The sequence below is a fragment of the Amblyraja radiata genome, chromosome 46, assembly GCF_010909765.2.
Source record: "Amblyraja radiata isolate CabotCenter1 chromosome 46, sAmbRad1.1.pri, whole genome shotgun sequence".
NCBI classification, from domain to species: Eukaryota; Metazoa; Chordata; class Chondrichthyes; order Rajiformes; family Rajidae; genus Amblyraja; species Amblyraja radiata.
The window spans coordinates 5670650-5694198 of NC_046001.1; the positions used below are offsets into that span (position 1 = coordinate 5670650).

At 42.3% G+C, this 23549-nt stretch overlaps 1 protein-coding gene across 2 annotated transcripts; it reads left to right on the plus strand.

Moving 5' to 3' along the window:
• Nucleotides 1–1391: 1391 nt before the first annotated feature.
• arf3 (ADP ribosylation factor 3) lies at nucleotides 1392–22989 on the plus strand. Of its 2 annotated transcripts, none has more exons than XM_033015736.1 (5): nucleotides 1392–1496; nucleotides 11307–11468; nucleotides 13697–13807; nucleotides 15156–15280; nucleotides 22617–22989. In XM_033015736.1, the coding sequence occupies exons 2-5, from the start codon at nucleotides 11324–11326 to the stop codon at nucleotides 22662–22664; spliced, it is 429 nt and encodes a 142-aa protein (XP_032871627.1). In that variant the 5' UTR covers nucleotides 1392–1496; nucleotides 11307–11323; the 3' UTR covers nucleotides 22665–22989. The 2 variants fall into 2 exon arrangements, with proteins under 2 accessions (XP_032871627.1, XP_032871626.1); XM_033015735.1 differs by lacking the exon at nucleotides 22617–22989 and adding an exon at nucleotides 16501–17163.
• Nucleotides 22990–23549: the final 560 nt, after the last annotated feature.

Consider the following 23549-nt stretch of genomic DNA (forward strand, 5'->3'; position numbering starts at 1 on the left):
AACTTCTGTAGAAGGGTCTCAACCCGAAACGTGATCTTTGCCTTTGTAATTGCCTGTTCATCTGCATGTTAACTTTCAATGACATAGGGCCCAAGACTAATTAGACAGCACCTCGTCGTGCTCACTCATAGAGTGGCAAAGCATTAGGAATATAGAAACCAAGGACTGCATCTTCTTCCCAGCTGTTATCAGGCAACTGAACCATCCTACCACAACCAGAGAGCAGTCCTGAACTATTATCTACCTCATTGGAGACCCTCGGACTATTTTTGTTCAGACTTTATCTTGCACTAAATGTTTTTCCGTTATGTATCTGTACACTGTGAATGGCTCGATTGTAATCATGACTGACTGGTTAGCACACAACAAAACTTTTCACTGTACCTTAGTACATGTGACAATAAACTAAACTAAACTTTAAAAAAAAGGTCTCGACCTGAAACGTCAGCTATTCCTTTTCTCCGGAGATGCCGTCTGACCCGCTGAGTTACTCCAGCTTTTTGTGTCTATCTTCGGTTTAAACCAGCATCTGCAGTTCTTTCCTACACGTACTAAGCTAAACTAAGATATGGGTTAATACACAAAAGGACACAAAGTGCTGGAGTAACTCAGGCAGTCAGGATGCATCAATGGAAAACATGGATGTAATCTGTCCATGGTCTCCAGAGATGCTGTCTGATCTGCTGAGTAGTGAAAGGCCTGGATAGAGTGGATGTGGAGAGGATGTTTCCACTAGTGGGAGAGTCTAGGACTAGTGGTGATAGCCTCAGAATTAAAGGACGTTCTTTTAGGAAGGAGATGAAGAGTCTCGGACTAGAGATCACAGCCTCAGAATTAAAGGCCGTTCTTTTAGGAAGGAGATGAAGAGTCTCGGACCAGAGGTCATAGCCTAAGAATTAAAGGACGTTCTTTTAGGAAGGAGATGAAGAGTCTCGGACCAGAGGTCATAGCCTCAGAATTAAAGGACGTTCTTTTAGGAAGGAGATGAAGAGTCTCGGACCAGAAGTCATAGCCTAAGAATTAAAGGCCGTTCTTTGAGGAAGGAGATGAAGAGGAATGTCTTTAGTCAGAGGATGGTGAATCTGTGCAATTCATTGCCACAGACGGCTGTGGAGGCCAAGTCAGTGGATATTTTTAAGGCAGAGATAGATAGATAGATTGTTGATTAGAGACAGATTGCTGAGTTTCTCCAGCATTTTTGTGTACCTTATTGATCAGTACGGGTGTCAGGGGTTATGGGGAGAAGGCAGAATGGGGTTAGGAGGCCATGATTGAATGGTGGAGTAGACTTGATGGGCTGAATGGCCTCATTTCTGCTGCTAGAACTTGTGAACTTTCGAGCAGAAGGAAGTTGCTGCTGAGAAACGAGTGACGTTTGTAGCCAAGTGGTTGCGTCAGACGTCGGGCGTGACGCACGGCAGTGTGAACGTGTGACGTGTGTCCGGCAGCGCTTGGCGAGGTTGCTGATGAGTGATAGTCGCGTCGAGGCGAAGCAGGTAAACTCCCGGTTTCCACCGCCGGAGATATTTGGGAGGTTCCTCATAGTAGTCGCCCTTTCTCTGGGGAGGGAGGGAGGGAGGGATGGATGGACGGGCGGCACCCCCACCCCATGAGCCGACGATTGGAGCCCTCACGCTCGGCTGGACGGAGGAAGCAGCGGGCGCGAGCCGGTCTCAGCCTCCAGCGACGAGCTGCTGCTGCCGCCGCTGCCGCACTCTTGTGGCAACTCGTCTGGGGCATCCGGCTGCATTGGTGGGTGGTTCAAGGGTGGGTTGCACAAATAATTGGCAATGAAGTGCAAGCTAGTAGCCTGCAGCTTGGGATCCACGGAGCAAACCTTGCATTGTCGTGGTTTGTTTTGTCGTATTCATCATTTTGCTACATTTCCGTGCTGTGTGTGTGTGTGATGCATTTTTTCCCTCTCGCCTCCCCCTCCTCTCTCAATTTTGTGGTTCAAATTGAACTCCCAGTAATGCTCAGAAGGTACACAAAAAAGCTGGAGAAACTCAGCGGGTGCAGCAGCATCTATGGAGCGAAGGAAATGGGCAACGTTTCGGGCCCGAAACGTTGCCTATTTCCTTCGCTCCATAGATGCTGCTGCACCCGCTGAGTTTCTCCAGCTTTTTTGTGTACCTTCGATTTTCCAGCATCTGCAGTTCCTTCTTAAACTCCCAGTAATGCTCAGCGATTAGTGTTGTTGAAGAAGGGGATTTTTTTTCTCTTGTTGTCTTTTTGCCAAAGTGAGATTGTGGGGTGTGGGTGGTCGATGGCTAGATCCTTGACACAGTGGATTGTTGCATGTCGAAGTATTCCAACTGTACTATTGAGAGTGTCAGGTGCCCGATGATTTTGAAGGAGTAGTGATATATTTCTCTCTCAGCCTGATGTGCGATTTGGAGGGGAAACACATAAAAGGTGTGTTCCCATACAACTAAAACCCCTGTCATCCCCAATGGTTGTAGATTTGGGAGATGAATTTGGAGTTACTTGGGTGACTGCTGTGCAATTGATGGCTTAGTAGACATTACAGTCATAGTGATAGATTCATGTTTCCCTTTGTGAATGGGTGCTGGTTTGGATTCTTGTCCGGGGTAGTGTTACAGTGCCATCCATAATGTTTGGGACAAAGACCCATCATTTATTTATTTGCCTCAGTACTCCACAATTTGAGATTTGTAATAGAAAAAAAATCACATGTGGTTAAAGTGCACATTGTCAGATTTTATTAAAGGCCATTTTTAAACATTTTGGTTTCACCATGTAGAAATTACAGCTGTGTTTATACATAGTCCCCCCCCCCCCCCCCCCCCCCCCATTTCAGGGCACCATAATGTTTGGAACACATGGCTTCACAGGTGTTTGTAATTGCTCAGGTGTGTTTAATTGCCTCCTTAATGCAGGTATAAGGGAGCTCTCAGCACCAAGTCTTTCCTCCAGTCTTTCCATCACCTTTGAAAACTTTTATTGCAGTTTATCAACATGAGGACTAAAGTTGTGCCAATGTAAGTCAAAGAAGCCAATATGAGACTGAGAAACAAGAATAGAACTGTTAGAGACATCAGCCAAACCTTAGGCTTACCAAAATCAACTGTTTGGTACATCATTAAGAAGAAAGTCAGCACTGGTGAGCTTACTAATTCGCAAAGGGACCGTCAGGCAAAGGAAGACCTCCACAGCTAATGACAGAATTCTCTATATAAAAAAAAAAAAAATCCCCAAACACCTGTCCGGTGGTTCAGAAATACTCTTCAGGAGTCAGGTGTGGATTTGTCAATGACCACTGTCCGCAGAAGACTTCATGAACAGAAATACAGAGGCTACACTGCAAGATGCAAACCACTGGTTAACCACAAAAATAGGATGGCCTGGTTACAGTTTGCCAAGAAGTACTTAAAAGAGCAACCACAGTTTTGCAAAAAAGGTCTTGTGGACAGATGAGGCGAAGATTAACTTATATCAGAGTGATGGCAAAAGCAAAGTATGGAGGAGAGAAGGAACTGCCCAAGATCCAAAGCATACCACCTCACATGTGAAGGTACTGGCTCACTTATCTTCATTGATGATACAACTGCTGATGGTAGTAGCATAATAAATTCTGAAGTTTATAGACACATCCTATCTGCTCAGGTTCAAACCAATGCCTCAAATCTCATTGGCCGGCGGTTCATTCTACAGCAAGACAATGATCCCAAACATACTGCTAAAGCAACAAAGGAGCTTAGCAACAAAGCTAAAAAATTGTCAATTCTTGAGTGGCCAAGTCAATCACCCGATCTGAACCCTATTGAGTGTGCCTTTTGTATGCTGAAGAGAAAACTGAAGGGGACTAGCCCCCAAATCAAGCATAAGCTAACGTTGTCTGCAATACAGGCCTGGCAGAGCATCACCAGAGAAGACACCCAGCAACTGGTGATGTCCATGAATCGCAGACTTCAAGCAGTCATTGCATGCAAAGGACATGCAACAAAATACTAAACATGACTACTAATTCACATGACATTGCTGTGTCCCAAACATTATGGTGCCTTGAAATGGGGGGACTAGGTATAAAAACTGCTGTAATTTCTACATGGTGAAACCAAAATGTATACAAATGGCCTTTATTAAAATCTGACAATGTGCACTTTAACCACATGTGATTTTTTTTTTTTCTCTATTACAAATCTCAAATTGTGGAGTACAGAAGCAAATAAATAAATGATGGGTCTTTGTCCCAAACATTATGGAGGGCACTTTAACTACATGAGTGTCATTGGAATTGCATTAGTCAGGCAAGTGTACATTTGTCTTGTGTGTGGTGGAAAGACATTGATATGTCGAGAGATAAGTCACGTGTGTGGGGTAAATGGAATCTGATCTATTCTTGCAGCTGCCGTATCCGTGGGAAGTCCAGTCTTTGTTCTGGTCAATGCCAAGGTTAGGTGAATGAGCTCTTGTTATCTTGGATCTGCCTTTGTAGCAACAGTATATGTGTGGGCTGCTCGAGTTGATTTTCATTTTTGGTCAGTACTATCCCTTGGTGTGTACTAGGTGGAGTACTTGGAATTGCTATTGAATGGCAAAGGTAGGTGAAGAGGATCATTATATGGCATGAATGTTGCATGTCCCTTATCAGGCCGTGCCTGAATGTTATCTGGGACTTACTGTGCGTAGATGAGAACTACTTAATTTGTTGAGGAATTTTGAATGGAATTGAACTTTTTGCAGCTTTGTTTACAGACTCACTTCAAAATAAATGGATAAAAGCAAGAGAATTGTGCCTAAAATTACAAGTTGAAGCAGGGCTCTTTGTGGTGCTTAGACTTACTAGCTTGTTTATATGACAGTTTTGTTAATTGCTCACACCGAGTGATAGTTGAAGATTCTCTCTATCTACTTGTGCCAGTTTTATCAGTGTCGTCACTTTTTTCAGAAAACAACTTTTTTCCTGTTATGTTATGATTTCTAAGATCCAAGACGTTCAACAATCCATTTTCAGATTGGCTCTGAATGTTGTGGGTTATGTTGCCGATAGAAAAAAGAATAAAAAGATGTGCGCTAGGCCTCTAACTTGGAATGTATCTCGTTTTGGAGATGTATCGTAACTAGTATGTGGAGGGAACGATCACAATCGCTTTAATAAAGCATTATTGCTGCCTGGCAGGTCAAAGCTTATACTGTAACTTAAATTGAGGTTAACCAACACAAACTGACCACATTTTAATGCTGTAAATAAGTTATCTTACAGAAGCTATGTCATTGCTTCTCATTTTGTACATCATCCATATTTTAGTGCCTTTATTCCAGTGCACCCCCTTATTTGATATTATTCAATTGACCCTCTGCAGAGTGAAATTCTCAAATCTTATACACCATTATCCCTATGTTTACTAACCAAAATTTGCTTCTGGTTAAGTCACCTCATGATGGACACATTCCACCGTACTCTTGCCCCTCTATCTCGTGGCTATACTCTTTTTTGCAGACCACTTTTCTCTCTGATCATTTATGTTTGATAACTATGCCTTTATTTGAGTTTATTGAGATAACTATGCCTTAATTATTGCATTCATTTGAAGTTTTGGCATTTTGACTGGGTGCGCAGACACAGGAGACAGTTGTATCCTATAAAGCCTGCAGTGTCTTTATCCTAGTGAAGTGGGGGCTAAATGTCCAACAGACTCTGCTTTGTACTCTTAAACAGATCTTTTTTTATGTAAAGAAAGAATGCACTTTTAAATCATTCAGCATTGTCATTGTGGTGAGCGTTTAGGGCACTGGGACCTGCAGTGTGACCATGTGTTGTGGGGGGTTGGAATGATAACAACATGGGTTTTATGTATTCGAGAAGTAAGCATAAGAAAAAAATAAGGTCTGACTAGCCCCTGAAATTAAATGGACCTGCTTGTTCGAATTTACTATAAAGGCCTAAAAAGGAGCAGTAACAGCAATTAATAGACAGGAAATCGGCATATCATTAAAAAAAAATTAGTGTGGCACTAATTTTGATTTTATAATGGGGTGAAATCTTTCTCCATTGCATTCTTGGTCCCTTTTTCTGAAGTGTGATGCATTTCGATGAAGTGGAGCTGCAATTGTGATAAACAGATCAGTCAGTGTAGCTTCTAATCTCTGGAGGTAGAAGTGCATGTTGAGAAAAGGCGTTATTTATTGATATTAGAAACCTTAATAATAATAATAATAAATTTTATTTATGGGCGCCTTTCAAGAGTCTCAAGGACACCTTACAAAAATTTAGCAGGTAGAGGAAAAACATGTAAGGGGAATGAAATAAATAGTAGAGACATGACTAGTACACAAAGTAAAGACAGAATTCAATACAAAACACAATACGAGGCAATTAATGCACAGATGAAAAGGGAGGGGGACGTGGGGCTAAGGATAGGCAGAGGTGCAGAGATGAGTCTTGAGGCGGGACTGGAAGATGGTGAGGGACACAGAATTGCGGATCAGTTGGGGGAGGGAGTTCCAGAGCCTGGGAGCTGCCCTGGAGAAGGCTCTGTCCCCAAAACTGCGGAGGTTTGACTTGTGGATGGAGAGGAGACCGGTTGATGTGGATCTGAGGGTCAGTGAGATATGGGGGGGCCAGATGGTGGAGGGCTTTGTAGGTGAGGATCAGGATTTTGTAGTTGATCCGGTGGGAGATGGGAAGCCAGTGAAGTTGTTTGAGGACTGGAGTGATGTGATGCCAGGATTTGGTGAGGGTAATGAGTCGGGCGGCTGCGTTCTGGACCAGTTGGAGTCGGTTGATGTAGGTGGAGCTGATGCCAAGGAGAAGTGAGTTACAGTAGTCCAGTCGGGAGGAGATGAAGGCATGGATGAGTCAGCAGCGGGAGGTGTGAGAGAGGGTCTGAGTTTGGCAATGTTGCGGAGATGAAAGAAAGAGGTTTTAATGACATGGCGGATGTGAGGCTCAAGGGAGAGGGTGGAATCAAAGATCACGCCAAGGTTGCGGGCCTGGGGAGATGGGGAGACAGTGGTGCCGTCGATGGTGAGAGTGGGGTTATTGATTTTGCTGAGTGTGGCTTTGGAGCCTATGAGGAGTGTATCTGAGATACATTTGTGAAAATTTCAAGTAGCGCAAATTTGGAATGATAATTTTTCTCACTGCCAGATGCACACATTTCTAGATTCCTCTCTTCTCAGAGACCATTTAGACGGCATCACAGCCCACGTTTCTCCTCCCTTTTTAAAGATCCCTACAAGTTAATGCTGCTCGCCATTAAATCAGTAAATTGCCTACAATGTTGCGCTGCAGTTCTTGTGAACTTAACATGATTTGGTTAGAGAACAGGTTTGAGAACTTCCAGTGCAGGATGCAGGCAGAAACAAAATTGAAACTGTAACACTTCAGAAGCGCACAGCAGGTTAATTGCTCTGTGCATGAGCAGGGTTGACATTTCCACTGGCCTTGGGTTATGATATCTACATTATTCATTTTTTTTGTTTTGTTGGTTCTCCTGCAGTAAATCTTTGCTAATAATTTGTACGGGGGGGGGGGGGGGGGGGGGGTGTTGTGGTTACAAAAATGGCTTATTCGCATCTGAACTGCAGTTGTTCAGTATCCATAACTGAAACCACAAGTGAAACACACTTGTGCAGGAAGAAACTGCAGATGTGGGTTTACACTGAAGATAGTCACAAAATGCTGCAGTAATTCAGCTGGACAGGCAGGAAATCTGGAGAGAAGGAATGGGTGAGGCTTTGGGTCCAGACCCTTCTTCAGGCTTGGTTTTTAGACTGCAAGGTGTCCGTATTGATAAATTGGCCATCCCTTGACTGTTATAATGTCTAGCTTTTCATAGATTGTCGTCATGTTTTCTATTTTTAATATGCCTTGCTCATTCTGCATTTATATGCCGGTGTATCTCCATTCATCCTCTTGAAGGGCAGCGGACCAAGCATTCAAGGAATGGCAAAAATCTAAATTAATGTGCCCTCCCTGAGGACTCTTCAGTATTGGAATAGAACTTCTAGAACTCGGATATTCAGAAAGAAAATACCCTAGGTTTCTGTCTACTTGGTGCTATCTTAATTAGTCCAGTTTACAAGACTTGACAAGGGTAGGTTTGCTTTGAAAGGCATAAATAGTTTGCTGAAGTGGCTGTATGGGTTAGTGGAGTGGAATATGGCCATTCGGCCCATCAAATATACTCTGCCATTCAATCATGGCTGATCTATCTCAACCCCATCCCAACCCCATTCTCCTGCCTTCACCTCATAACCCCTAACGCCCTTACTATTCAAAAATCTGTATATTTCCACCTTAAAAATATCCATTGACTTGGCCTCCACGGACATCTGTGGCAATGAATTCCACAGATTCTGTTGTATGGTGCTCAACATGGCAAAGAGCCACTGGTAGCTTTGGTTATGTTGGCTTTGCTGTACAAAAATTAACTTTGTCGTAGGAACCGATACTTCAGCTTTCAGAAGATGCCAAAGTGGAAAGAACTAGACAACTGGATGTAACTTGATCAAATGCTGGATAACCTAGGGAGGGGAGCATGGCTGATGAGTCGGTTGGTTATTTTGATTCGCATTGTCATTAGATTGTGAAAGGAGGATACAGTAATACATTTGATTCTTCCGAGCATGATGATTAAGTCAGAGGAAGTGTGTGCTTCCTCCTCCTGTAAGCTAAATCGCAGTCTGCAAAGAGGTGGGCACCCATCTCCTTCCAATTGCTGTCGTTCTGAGGGCAGCATGCGCCAAGAGTGATATTCTGACCATAGGGGAGGGTTCTGACTGGAAGGGCCGCTCCCTCTGCCAACCATGTCTTGGTGCTTCCTGCCAAGTTCTGTGCTTTGAGTGATGCTATGGGTTGAGACCATTCTTCAGACATAGTTTTTAGACTGCAAGGTGTCCTTATAGATAAATTGACCGACCCTTGACTATTATAATGTCTAGCTTTTCATAGATCTCTGAAGAAGGGTCTCGACCCAAAGCATCACCCATTCCTTCTCTCCAGAGTTCCTTCTCTCCAGAGTTGCTGCCTGTCCCGCTGAGTTACTCCAGCTCTTTGTGTCTACCTTTGATTTAAACCAGCATCTGCAGTTCTTTCCTACACATGTGGTAGATCTACGCAGTTTAGTTTCAGAATGGCTACTCTTCAGGTGAGACAGTCTACCGTTTGCTCACAGTGGTACAGAACATGTTCGCGCAAAATTGTATTATGCAGTACAATTATATTTGGACTTCAGTTCTCTTTAGTCTTTGCTGAATTCCTAAACTAGTGCTCATCCCCGAATTTGCCCTGATTCGAACTCGGAGATTTGCGGTAATGGCCACTCGTCGGTACTCGGGGCTCTCGTGGACATTTTTCATCATGTTTAAAAATCTTCACGAGTCTTCCCGTGCTTACCTGCCGTTAGCGAGTCTTCCCGAGTACCTGCCGTTAGTGCTAAGAGACGTCCCCGAGCTCCGACGTACCCGCTGCGTTCATTCTCCGTGCTTACCACGAGTTTGATTTTTTTTTTAACTCGGGAGAGCTCTTGGAACGAACTCGTACCGTGGGACAGGGCTATTACAGTCTCCATGTGTGGAGTCTTTAGATTTGCTATGAAATGATGCTCTCTGCTCTCTAAAGGAATACAATTGTTCTCCTTTGTACTTCACACAATGCTTGGGTGACTGGTCGTTGCTGCACAGATACAGACCTTATTTGGCTGATGCAATATAAAATAAGGTCATTTGCTTTAGTTGGTGGTGTTTGGCAAACATATTTTGATTGTTTCTGGTATGCGATATTGTGAAATGTGCATTGTCACAAATCCCAGATAATATGTAGCCTGTAATTATATCCACTGTACGGAACCAGGTGAAATATCTGAGCTGGTAACTGGATAAGTAAATGTTCTGCAAATGCTTCCTTAGGAACCAATCATGAGTGTTCATTGATCGAGAGGCAGAAAAAAATTGACCTCAGAATTCAAGATGACTTGCCTTCCTCTAACCCTTTTGAGGACTATCCTTTCCCTATAGCAGCCTTTAGGTTGACTATTGCCTGCGGTGCGTCTGCAAATAATATTGTAATCATTTACTTGGTGCGGGAAGGATTTAGAGATTCTCCAAATAATTCTTCATCTGATTATTTGTGTCCTGAATTCTTTCCAGCTTAAAGGGAATTTTAATAATTTTGCAGTATTGAATACAAATACAACAGTATAGAATATTTGTAATATTTTATTAGCCAAGTATGTATACATACAAGGAATTTGCCTTGGTGATTTGCTCGCAAGTAACAACACTATATACAGTAGACCATTAAAAATGAAACAAAATTTAAACACGTGAAGAATGAAATAAAATACCAGAGCAAAAGGAGGCTACAAACTTTTGGCTGTTGAGTAGAGCTACTGCTTGTGGGGGAAAAAGGCTGTTTTTTTATGTCTGGCTGTGGTGGCTTTGACAGTCCGGAGTCGCCTTCCAGAGGGAAGTGATTCAAAGAGTTTGTGGCCAGGGTGGAGATGGGTTAGAGATTATCTTACCCGCTCGCTTCCTGGCCCTTGCAGTGTACAGTTCGTTGATGGGGGGCAGGGGAGAAAGGTTGCAGCCAACAACCTTCTCGGTTGATCGAACGATGCGCTGCAGTCTCGGGATGTCGCGCTTGGTGGTTAAGCCAAACCAGACCTTGATGGAGAAGGTGAGGACAGACTCTATGATAGCAGTATAAAACTGGACCGTCATTGCCTGTGGCAGATTGTATTTCCTCAATAAAATATCTTTGCAAAGATAAGCATACTCTTAGCTTTGCAAACTGTTCTACACATTTAAGATTTAAACTGGTAAAACATTAATCTGAGCTTTCGTGTCAGTTTACAAATTCACCTGATTTCATTGAATGCTTGACTTTTGGGTTTGTACGCCCTAAAGAAGATTTGCAGATATTTGTTCATATCAAAGATTTTAGTTTTTGCTATCGGAAGCTTCAGTAACCCCGTCACTATCAATCAGGTAATTTCTTGCACAAAAGCTGGACACCTTTTTAAACTTGTGGTAGGTAATATATTAGAGGTTTGGGGTCTTTGAATGATATTAACAGGGCATATTATCCTCTGATTTGATTTTTTTTTTTTGGTCATAATTCCATCAGTAAGAGCAAGAGGCAATGGTTGTTGGCTGGTATGGGGACGACACTAACTAGATGCCTTCCTATCCAAAATAGTTTTGTATACACCTGTTTGTGCCACCCAGTTTGAGAACAATGAAGAAACTCATAACATGTTTGATAGTTTCTTTCCAATTTGTGATCTGCAATGATAAATTAATCTGTAGTAACTTTTTAACCTATTTTCTTTTTGCAGATGTCAAGTGTTTGACCATGGGGCAGTGGATGACAAATTTGAAAAGTTTGTTGGGGAAGAGAGAGATGCGAATTCTCATGGTTGGCCTGGATGCTGCTGGAAAAACCACCATCCTCTACAAAATTAAACTTGGAGAAATTGTCACCACAATTCCCACCATAGGTATGTTCAATTAGACTTTTATTTGTAATTGAAGAATTAGCAATACTATAATGCTTAATTATTGAGTTGTTTAACCTCGGTAATCAAAGATACCAGTAAGGACTCCTTGGTTTGGTGATTCGGGTCCTCAACTTCGCAAATGATGCTTAAAATATTTGCACCTAAAGATCCCTGTATTGATGGGTATATTTGGGTCTTTATCATTGTGTGGGAGATTAGGATTGTTGAATAATGTTAAGGGAACATGCTGTAGTTCAACAATATCTTTTTTTTAAGTCAAATCATTAGAAAGAATGAGGAAATGATTGAAAGTCTTCAAAGTTGTGAGGTTGGGGGCGTTGCGAGTGGGCTGCCCTGCCAGCAGTGTGTTCATTATTTTGACTTTTTTTGTGTGTGTCCAGGTGTGTGTTTTGGTGTCCCTTGGTATGTCTTATGTGGGGGGTGGTGGTGGGGGGGGGGAGGGGTAAACTGTTTTTCGGCACTTCCTCATGGAGTGGTGACTTTTTCCATGTCGCTTCTCCGCCTCCCCTCTCGCGGCCTAACAGCTTGGATTAGAGCGACCTTTCCCGGAGTCGGGCCCAGAGTTTCAGCAGCGGGCGCAGCGTGGACTTTTCCATCGCGGAGCAGGCGAACCCTTGCCGGGGGTCGCCAGGGAAGAGTGCTCCGGTCGCTGGCCTGGTAACTTTGGCATCTTGGGGCTGTGGTCTGCGGAGCTTCTAGCCGCGGGCATGGCGTGAACTTGCCATCCGGAGTTTGGGATCCCTTGCCGGGGATCGCCGGAGAAGAGCTCCGACCGCCGGCCTGCAGCCTATAACATCCTGAAGCCGCGGTCTCCGGTAGTAAAGCAGGACTCCAAGCCGCAGAGTGTATTCGACCGTCCTGACGAGAGGGCCTGTACATCTGGCCATCTGTAACGGCGACTACGTATGGCCCCGACCACGGATGAACAAAGGCGGAGAACTGACTGGAAGTTATTGCAATGAAGAATGTTGATTCCACTGTGGTGGATGTTCATGTTATATTCTATTGTGTATTGTGTTCTTTGTGATTGTATGGCTGCGTGGTAAATCAAATTCCACTGTACCTTAATTGGTGCATGTGGCAATAAATGTGAACTTGAACTTGTGATCAACAGTATCTTGGAGAATGGCAACTAGTATCACTAATCTGAATAGCTCTAACTACTTTGGTGGAATCTGACAATGTCACAAATTCTTATAATCTCCCATAAAATCTGTGCTTTTTCTCCTACCCTTCCGGGTGAAAAGAATAAAATCCAGCTCCCTCATGAATAATAACTGCAGTGGTTGTTCTAAGGCCTTCAATGGGTTATGTTCGATATAGCGAGTTATTGCCAAACTTTGCTTTTTGAATACTTTGTACTCCATACACAATGCTTCTTTTGTAAGTCCTGGTATTGGAATCGGGCTGCTTAATGCTCAGCTGAACAAGATATTGAATGCCTCCCAGTAAGCAAGACAAGTCCGATTAGACCAGGGGTGCAGAACCTGCGGCCTTAAGGCTGCATGCCGTCTTTAAGCCATTAAGTACGGCCTTTTGAATGAATCCAAATTTTGTCGGACAAATCTTTTTATTATTATTAATATGTTTTTGTTCGTCTTTTATTATTTTAATCTTAAAATGAACGTAAAAGAAGATTCAACGAAATAATCCTCCCCGACTGACGGCCACAATTAAAACATTAGTAAGTCACAAGGGCTATTTTAACAAAATAATGTACATTTTGAAGAATATCTAATTGAAGTTTCTTGGATGCGGCCTTATTAGATCACAGCTAACTAAATGCAGCATTCCACCATGAAAAGGTTCCCCACCCCTGGATTAGACCATAAGATGCAGGAACAGAATTAGACCATTCAGCCCATCGATTTTGTTCCCGCATTTGATCTTTTTTTCCCACTTCAACCCCATTCTCTTGCCTTCTCCTTGTAAGTGTAATTCTCCTGCCTTCTCCCGATAAGTAGTAAGATAACTGCTCGGTACATGGAGAACATTCTGAAGGTTTCTGCTTTCATGTTGTAGTTGAAAGTTTAAGCTGGTAATTTGCCTGTTCCTATCTGAAACCCTGATTTTGAATAAATATATTTGTGTTTTAAAGAAATCTTCAAGAGTGATAGCTAGCATTTGGTTGGAAAGACTTGTGGATTCAAGAAGGGAGGCGAATTGTATAAATGGGCAATTTAAAAAATCATTCTTTTTTTATTCAGGTTTTAATGTCGAAACTGTGGAATATAAAAAGATAAGCTTCACAGTGTGGGATGTCGGTGGCCAGGATAAAATCCGACCACTTTGGCGTCATTACTTTCAGAACACACAAGGTAAAGGGCAACTTTTTTTTCTCTTGCTCTATGCTTCGGCACTGGATGTTCAATTGTGCTATTTATTAGCAAGAATTTGGAGGGTGGGGAGAAACGAGAGAGCAACATGTATTTTTTAGTTCCTCATTTGATGTATAGTTGACTCTAGTTCTCATTTATCCACTTGGTTATTGAATGAACACAGGAAATAGGCAACGTTTCGGGACGAAACCCTTCTTCAGTCTGAAGAAGGGTTTCAGCCCGAAACGTTGCCTATTTCCTTCGCTCCATAGATGCTGCTGCACCCGCTGAGTTTCTCCAGCTTTTTTGTGTACCTTCGATTTTCCAGCATCTGCAGTTCCTTCTTAAACACAGATTTTTAGGTTTCTGATTTTAATGGCAGCCAAGAAGACCAGAACCTTTCTCCCAGGTAAAAATGTCAAAAACTAGAGGGCATAGCTTTTAAGTGAGATGGGCAAAATTGAAGAGATGTGCGGGGTAAGGTTGTTTTTACACAGGATGCCTGGAATACTGCCTAGAGTGATGATGGAGGCAGATATGATAATGACACTTAAGAGACTTTTAGACAGACTGAGATATACAGGGAATTAATGATTTTGGATCATGTCGCCGAAAGAGATTAGTTTAACTTGGCATTTTTTTGGTACATGGGCCGAAGGGCCTGTTCCTGTGCTGTATGGATTTATGTAAGACTGCTTTAAAAATTGAGAGGTTAACCATTTTGATTCCTAGTTTATTACTTTGCAAATCTTTGAAAGCTAGTGTGCAACTAAGTCAGTCAACAGTGCATCTGGTCTCACTGAGAAGGACAGTGAGATCAGTGTGGAGAATACCAATATGCAACGGCTGTTTGAAATTAAGGAGGAGGAAATGTTGGGGCTCTTGAAGAGCATTAGGTGGATAAATCCCCAGAACCTGATGGGGTCTATCCCAGGTTATTGAGAGAGGCAAGAGAGAGGTTGTGGGAAGCCTTGACAAAGATCTCTGTGTCTTTAACCTCAGTCAAAGTCCTGGAGGACTGGCGAGTAGCTGATATTGTTCCCGTATTTAAGAAGGGAAGTAGTGAGAATCCAGGGAATTATAGGCTGATGTGCGTCACATTAGCAGTGGCAAAGCTATTGGAGAGGATTCTTCGGGATGGGATTTATTCCCATTTGGCATTGGTTGATCAGAGATGTGTGGAGCAATGGCAGATAGAGTTTAATCCGAGCAAGTATGAGGTGTAGCACTTTGGGTGGTAATGGCATCATGACATAGACACTGTGGGCCGAATGGCTTTTTGTGCTGTCGTGTTATGTGGAAAAACTAACTGCAGTCTGAGATTTTATGCTCACTTTTATTCTTCTAGGCTTGATATTTGTGGTTGACAGCAATGATGGAGAACGCATGAACGAGGCACGCGATGAGCTAATGCGAATGCTTTCAGAAAGTGAATTGCGTGAGGCTATCTTGCTTGTTTTTGCCAACAAACAGGTAAACGAACACTTTGAAGTAGTTAATTGCAGATCTTGTCTGATCGTGTATCATGAGTTCTAAGTCGCACTTTCGTAGATCAACAAACACAGGAGTTTATCAACTTGAAACTTCATCCCAGTTTTGCTACGACTGATGTTCCCTCGTGCTGGGTACACGATAGGTTCTTTTCTAATGGTTTATCTGTATCCGTGCTGCCTTGCAAAGTACTGCATTGCAAAATATGTCATTTGTAATTTGGCGCAAATTGGCACTGCTGAAATATTTTACTGTATTTTAGTTTCTTAGACAAAAAACAAGCTTGTTGCAAAAAACAAACAAGCAGCATTTGTCTTTGCGCATAGCAAACTGCTAAAGCCAGCAAATGTCGTTTTCCTCTTGCAATTATGATGCCGCTCTTGAAACAATACATTGTTGCATTGTCAATTGTGAATGTTTTATCTGGGGAGTAGAGAACGATACATCCACTATGCATTTTCCTAATCTTGAATTCATTTTAACAATAAATGCTTGCCTCAGATTTTTACAGCACCATTAGTTGGCCTATCATGCCTATGTTCGCTCTTTGGTATATCTCTCCAATTAGTCACATGGCTCTTTTTCTTCTGGTTATTTGTACAATTCTCCAAGTTACCAAGGCATCATTTTCCACCATGTTTTTCAGGCAGTGCATTCCGGATCGTAATTCCACTGTCTTAATGTTAATGTGCCTTGCAACAATTTTTTTTTTTTTTGCCAATTATCTTAAATCTCTCGACTGGCTAGTAACTTTGGATTTTTTTTTTTAACCTTTTTTACATTTAAATTTATGCATCTCAATTTCCCTGTATAATACCACTAAATTTTTTGTTTCCTCTCAGATATCTGATGTCTAATCCTAAAATGCGTGCCCAAAATTTTGCATGCTATTCCAGTTGAGCCTTAACTAGTGATTATTGGAGTTTGACACAGCTTGCATTCATATTTTATACCTCTAAACTTAAAAAACCCTGTGCATCTATTTCTGATCTTGTCTTGACTTTTTCTGCTCCCGTTTTCAATTAAAGTTTTTATGTTGATGTTTCTCATTCATCCTCAATTAGTAACGACTTCTCCGCTTGATTACGGCATAAATAGAAGAGGGTGTTTAAATCTTGGGGCTTTTTGGGATCCGGGACAATCTTGCAGCATCGCATGAAGCAATGTAACCCTGAGGTATAAATGTTGCCTCTTCCTCCTAGGATCTTCCGAATGCAATGAATGCGGCTCAAATCACAGATAAACTGGGCCTGCACACCCTCCGCTGTCGACAATGGCATATTCAGGCAACGTGCGCCAGCTCTGGTGAGGGTCTCTACGATGGTCTGGATTGGTTAGCCAATCAGTTGAAAAAGAAGTGATGCTTCCTTGCCAAGGATTGTGTATTTGGAAAGATTTGACTGTCTTGATGAGGTGAATTCGGCCACACTGACTTTTTTTTGTTAAAAATCTTCATTTCCATGGGCGGTGGTGTCTTCTGGTTATTTGGGGTCCGAGCAGTAGTGTCCATCGACTGTATTGTAGTCACTTTCCCAAGACTCGGCAAACAGCTGCTGTTGGCTTAAATGTGGAAAAACTCAAATCAGAGCTGGATCTGTGCAGAAAGATTTTTTTTAAAACAGTGCATTAAGATTGCATTTATCACATTCCAATAAATGGAACACGTTGCTTGTGTTTTTAATTGCACTTCATGAGTACTGAAGCTCCAGCAGTACTGTTTATTTCTTCATGTCTCGCTTTGTTGCCATCATTTCTCTGCCGTGCATTGTTCTGGGTATGTTTTCGAATGTTGCTTCATGCATAGCCAGTGATGGAATAGGTACTGTAAAATTGTCCTAATTAAACACTCTACCTGTCCACCTCTGTAAAATAGTGTGGGTCAGTATATTTGCACGGCTGAAATTGTATGAAGACTTCTGTATAGTGAATGCTCTGAAATATGGATTGGATATTTATTCATGTTTAAAAAGGTTTCTACATGATTTTAAACTTCTTGAAGGAGACACTGATTTGCAGAATGACCGAAGATACTGGAATATGTATTTATGCAAATCTGCAACGTCCTCCGCAATAATGAATGCCTGCCTGCATTTAGGGTCACACTTCGGAGTGATTCCTTACAATGTAGTGAATGTCATCTATTTCTAAGTGTGGCTATTCTGAATTACAACACAAACTCGAAAGTCTGCAGAACGGGTGGGATAGGGAAGGAATTCCTGCTGCTGTGTGCTTGGAGTGTGGTGCATATTATTGAGGTGGTCTGTAACTTGTCTGGCAGAATTCTATTTGAGACGCACAGTTAATGTTCGATTTGAATCCCTTTTGAGAAAAATGGTAAACATTTGACTGTCTTGATGAGGTACATTTTGTACAGTCTACATCAAATTGAGATCCAAGTGGCACAATGCTACTTACTCAGGAGTCCCAGGTTTGTATCCATTTTAGGTGAACGATTAATTCCTCACTGGTTTTGAGCCCTAGTTGAGGATCCTGTCATGAGGTTCACAACAGAAAATGTCTGTGGGTGGAAGTGGTCATTTAACATGAAGAAGTCGCCTTAAATTATCAGGAAGTATCCAATTGTTTTTTTTCTTCTCTACTTCCCTCTTGATTACCTACAGCTACAACAGGAAAGCATTTTTGTTCTGCAGTATTTATGCACATTTCAAAAAGCAGTGTTGTGTAACGCAATAAAGCCCTTTTCGGTTGTCAGGAAATTAATATTTAAGGGATGAGATAATAGATTTCACCTTTCAGCGATGGAAAAACTTTTTTTGTGTAGTTTGGGGTTGTAAAATGGATTACCAGAGACCATATGAACAAGCATGTGTCGGGTAGTTGTGGAATATGGATCAAGCCGGATCCTTGTGACTAAATGCCAACGCCTTTGCACTCAGAGGGTGTTGGGTATATGGAGCGAGTCACCAGAGGGGGTCATTGAGATAGGTACTATCAAGACATTTAAGAGACTCTTGGACAGATACATGGATAGAGGGTGAGAAGTTTATGGGCCAAACACAGGCAAATGGGACTAGCTTCAATGGGGCATCATTGTTGGCATGGTTGGGCCGAAGGGCCTGTTTCCGTGCTGTTAAGGCTCTATGGCACACTTGAAGGTCAGCAGCTGGTTAATAAATCGTAGATGGGATATATCTGTTTCAGATATTGAAACCCATCCTTCTGATAACACAGAATTGTTTAGTCATTGTTTGACTACCCTTGAAACATCACAGCAATTTTTTTAAATTTTGATCTCAATTTCAATTAAATAGACAGTGCACTACCTCAAAGGAGCAGGCATACCATGTAGTCATAGCACTGCTGTTAAAAAAAAAAACCAACTGATCTTGCTGCATGCTCTGAACCACATCCTAAGCAGAAAGCCTGTTTGAAATGCAGTGTTCCCTGGCTAAACCAGTTATCAAGACATTTTAATACCTGTTACCTTTTTTGTGGGCCATGCACTAATGGCTCTGCTATAGTTGTGCCATGCCATACATGCAAAATTCCCAATTTGTTGCTAAATAGTATAGTATAGTATATCTTTATTGTCATTTTCCTGAGTACTCACATACCCAGAGGAAACAAAAACGTTGCTCAACCCGTGTCCATTCAGTGTGCAGTAAAAAATAAATAGAAATAAAAATACATATATCATGAACAAATTAAACACTCTACTCTCTACTAAACATCAACAGGCGTTCCGATCGGCAGCGGCACGACAGTGGCTCTGCTGCAGTGTGTCCAGGTTGGTGGTTGGTGCGCGATACTTTGGCAGGGGGGCAAAGTCCGTTTATCAGTCTTATAGCCTGCGGGAAGAAGCTGAGGAGCATGCTACTGGTTTTGCAGCTAATGCTCCTGTACCTCTTACCAGATGGCAGGATGGAGAATATGTGATGCGATGGGTGGTAGGGGTCTTTGATGATGGAGATGGCTCTGCTGATACATCTCTTCCTGTATATGTCCAGCAGGAAAGTGGAGCACCAATAATCCTGCTGGCGGTCTTCACAATCCTGTCTAGATGGTGCCGATCGTACGCCTTGCAGCTCCTGAACCAGGAAGTTATGCCGTAGGTTAATGTGCTCTCGATTGTCCCCCTATAAAAAGTTTGTAGGAACAATAGCAACGATTTGTTGCTATCGATTTCCATTGTGCAATGAGGGACACCTGCCAGTGACTTTTTGGAAAAAGTGAAACTGAGATTCCCAAAGATTCCATTGATTCTAGATCAAATTGTGTTGGCTGCCTGTGTTTTTAAAAACCCACCATCGTCTCTTAGCAGATAACTATCACATTTTAACCTTCCCCCCCCCCCCCCCCCCCCCCAAATTGGCTGTGAATTAACCTTCCTTGCATATTGAAACACTCTACTGCGGTGAACTATGATTTTTGCTTATTTATGCGATTAAAGGTGAAGCAAGTCCACTTGATCGCAAATGCACGGATGCTTTTCTGTTGAATTCAGGACCAGTGTTTGGAGGTGTTTGTGGTATAGGGTTTCTCTGAACAGCCCCTCAGCACCTAATGTTCTCTGCTTCACGGTGGTGGGTAATTAATCTAAATCTGTTTTAATTCCAGTCTACTGAAGAGGGGGGATTATTGCTTCCGTTTGCTCGGATGGTTTTTGCTGCACTTTCGCACAGTAGGACGAGGTGGTGATAGGATAAGGCTAGCCTTGAGGAGAGGGGCCGGTTAAACCGGAAACCTTTCTTTTGGGCTCTCGCCACCACTAATCCTATTCTCCACTAATCCTGCTCATTGTTGCAGATGAATGACAGGAGTGCTCGGAAAGCTTTTTGCCCCACTGAGGATCCCCTTGATCAGCTGCTGGGTCCTAATGGTGCTCGTGTCTGTCCCTCCCCGATACAAGCAGAGAGAGAGACGGAGCAGGGGTTGGGAGCCAATCTCAGCTTGGCCCTATTCAACTCAGTGTCTGTCTCACTTTCAGCCTGTCCACATTGTTCCCAGTGCAACCTCTCCACGTCACATGTCGAAACGGCATTGACCCAGGCAGTAATCACATTAAAACACGAGAGGATTCAGCCATTCTGTCTTTTCAAATGCGCAGCAACTGACATTGGCATGTGAGCAGGGAGAGTGGGGGAAACACTGCATTTTCTAATCGAGGAAGGAGTGCACAAAAGACCAGAAGACTGGCATAATACACAGCAGCTGTCCTTGAGAAAAATAGTTGGGATTCCTCTCTGGTTGCTATAGAAGTGTGGCTCAACACCACACCAGTCCTCTGACTTCACCAAGACATTTGAACGTGCATCTTGCTGGAAATGTTAAATGTCTTTCTGGAGTGTTTGCTCATTCCACTGAAACGTCTTGGATTTATTGTGAATGAATCCGCCGTCAGCTCCAGACGTAGTTTGAATCTTTGTGTTTCTTTCCATTTTGTCATTCCAGTGGTGGAAATTGTATCCCATGTGATAATTTGGTGGAATTGCTCATTCTTTTTGAAGTTGCAAAAGAGGAATCCAGCAGGGGTATTTTAATATCCATTTTAGGAAATTCATTGATGACTTTAATTCTGTACAGTCAAATAGATTTTGAACTTCAGTGTCATGGTTTCAGTCTACACTGAAGTAAATAAGAGAATTTCAGGTTGAGACCCTTCAGTATGAAAAAAGGAGTCACCCCGAAACATTCCCCTATCCATGTTCTCCACAGATGCTGCCTGACCCGCTGAGTTACTCCAGCACTCTGTGAAACGTCACCTATCCATGTTCTCCACAGATGCTGCCTGACCCGCTGAGTTACTCCAGCACTCTGTGAAACGTCACCTATCCATGTTCTCCACAGATGCTGCCTGACCCGCTGAGTTACTCCAGCACTCTGAAACGTCACCTATCCATGTTCTCCAGAGATGCTGCCTGACCTGCTGAGTTACTCCAGCACTTTGTGTCCTTTTGTGTATTAATCAGCATCTGCAGTTCCTTGTTTCTACGTTTTTAAACAAGACAGTTGCTTTCTTAAGTAATTTTTTTTTTGTCGCAATTGGTTGAAGTCTATAGAAATGGTCATAGCGCATGCAAACTAGGACCATCCTTTAGCCCACCTGTGATCACTCGAGTTCATTCCTTGCTTTCAATGTTGACTACAGATGTATAACTTGCTCGCGATCCCTTCCACTTTGTGTGCTTGTCATTTACAGAGACTCCTCCAGCATTTCCCTTTGCCTTGACTGGTACTTCGTCTTCCTGTTGTGGACTTTTGCGCAAATTAGTTGCTACTTTTCTTGCAAGTGACCCGTATACACAAAGGATTCCAGAAGTAATGAAAACCACATTTGTAAATGCAATTTTTCCGTTGTTTTTCGTTTACATACCACCCCTATCAAACACATCTAGGTTTGAACAGCTAATTCAGTTTCTCACCGTTTACACATTACAATGTGCTGATTTTGTTAACAGAATTAACAAGGGATTATCAGAACTAATGGGAACGTCGCTCACTGTGCTGCATGTTAATAGGTTTCTCACCAATGAGTGATTTAAGAATAAACAGGGGAATACCATGGTTAAACGAAATACATTAAATATCTGCAATATATATATAGCTCCTAATTGTTTTGGGTGATAAACTGTCTGGATTATTGGGCAATCTCACTTAGTCATAAGGTTCCAGGTTCAAGAACCACTCTGGGGACTTATGGCAAAAATACTAGTTTACTCCAGTGTCCACCCGCCCTCGATTGATTCTATTTCCTCGAGCTGGTGGGGTCTCCCATTATAATCATTACAACTTTATGATTGTTTTCTGTTCATTTATTTTCTTTCAAAATGCATCACAACCCTTTTCTACTCCTGAGATGGCTGCGTGTATCAGGACTGCCCTGGTATCATTAAATGTTTAGAAATATGTTTGGTTTCATCCTTGGTGCAGGTTCTTCACTTGAGACTCTTTGCATCACATTTTCTTATCCACAATTTTTTTGCATGAAATAAAAAGGTGAGTTTCAATCAAAATAACTTCACTGCAACACTGAATACAGCAAATCTTTTCACCCGAGATGTTCCAAGTTAATTCTGCCTTTTTAGGAACACCGCTTAATTGGGTGACTACTTAATTTAAGAAATGGATTGAGCAGTAAAGGCCCGTTCATCGTTAACAGGTCAGTGAGAATGTGATCCAGCTACCACAGGAGTCTATTGAACCCAAAAATCTCTGCATGCTTTATTCTGTTCAATCATCCTTTGATCTTTATTTAGCACATCTGTTTATTTGTCGTACCACTTCATCCAGGATTGGGGGTGAGGGGGAGAATCCTAACTCATTTTGCTAACTCTATTCTGATTTGTTTCTACCACAGGCCATTTTTCTTGATCCTTCACAAGTTGGATCTTCTTCACCACCCTAGTATCTGCCACTGTATTTTTAAACTCCAAAGTACATCACCTGATATATTTGTCCATCCATTGCTTTGTTACAGAGAATCATCAAATTGCCTTGTGTTTTAAGATTGCTGTCTTCCCTTATCAATAAGCTCATTTACAAATATTACCTGTTATCTTAATTGTCCACCAGGATGACCTAGATTGGCACCTATTCTCTGTCCCATACCCGTAGGTTCTTTAAATCATCACTTTGCCTTCCCATCACCATAATCTTCCCCCTTTCCAGCCACTGTGCATCTCACACTATCTGTAGTTATAGACAATAGGTGTAGGAGTAGGCCATTCGGCCCTTCGAGCCAGCACCGCCATTCAATTTGATCATGGCTGATCATCCCCAATCAGTACCCCGTTCCTGCCTTCTCCCCAGATCCATGACTCTGCTATTTTTAAGAGCCCTATCTAACTCTCTCTTGAAACCATCCAGAGAACCTGCCTCCACCGCCCTCAGACTCAGACTCACCACTCTCTGTGAGGAAAAAGTGTTTACTCGTCTCCGTTCTAAATGGCTTACTCCTTATTCTTAAACTGGTTCTGGACTTCCCCAACATCGGGAACATGTTTCCTGCCTCTAGTGTGTCCAAACCCTTAACAATCTTATACTTTTTAAGCTCTACTTTTATTTATAAGCTGAGTTTTATTAAGCTCTACTTTTGTGCAATGGCATGGGCTCTCCTGTTTGCAACTCCAACAGTTGAAGAAAAAAATGTGATATTTGTGGCATTTGCTGCTTCAGATTTGCTATGCAAACGGGAAGAAAGGGAATCAAAATAAAGACTTGCAATCCTCAATGTGGTGTTATCATTCTGTGTTGACTTCAAGCTGGTTTATCAACAAGCCGTCACCTTGGC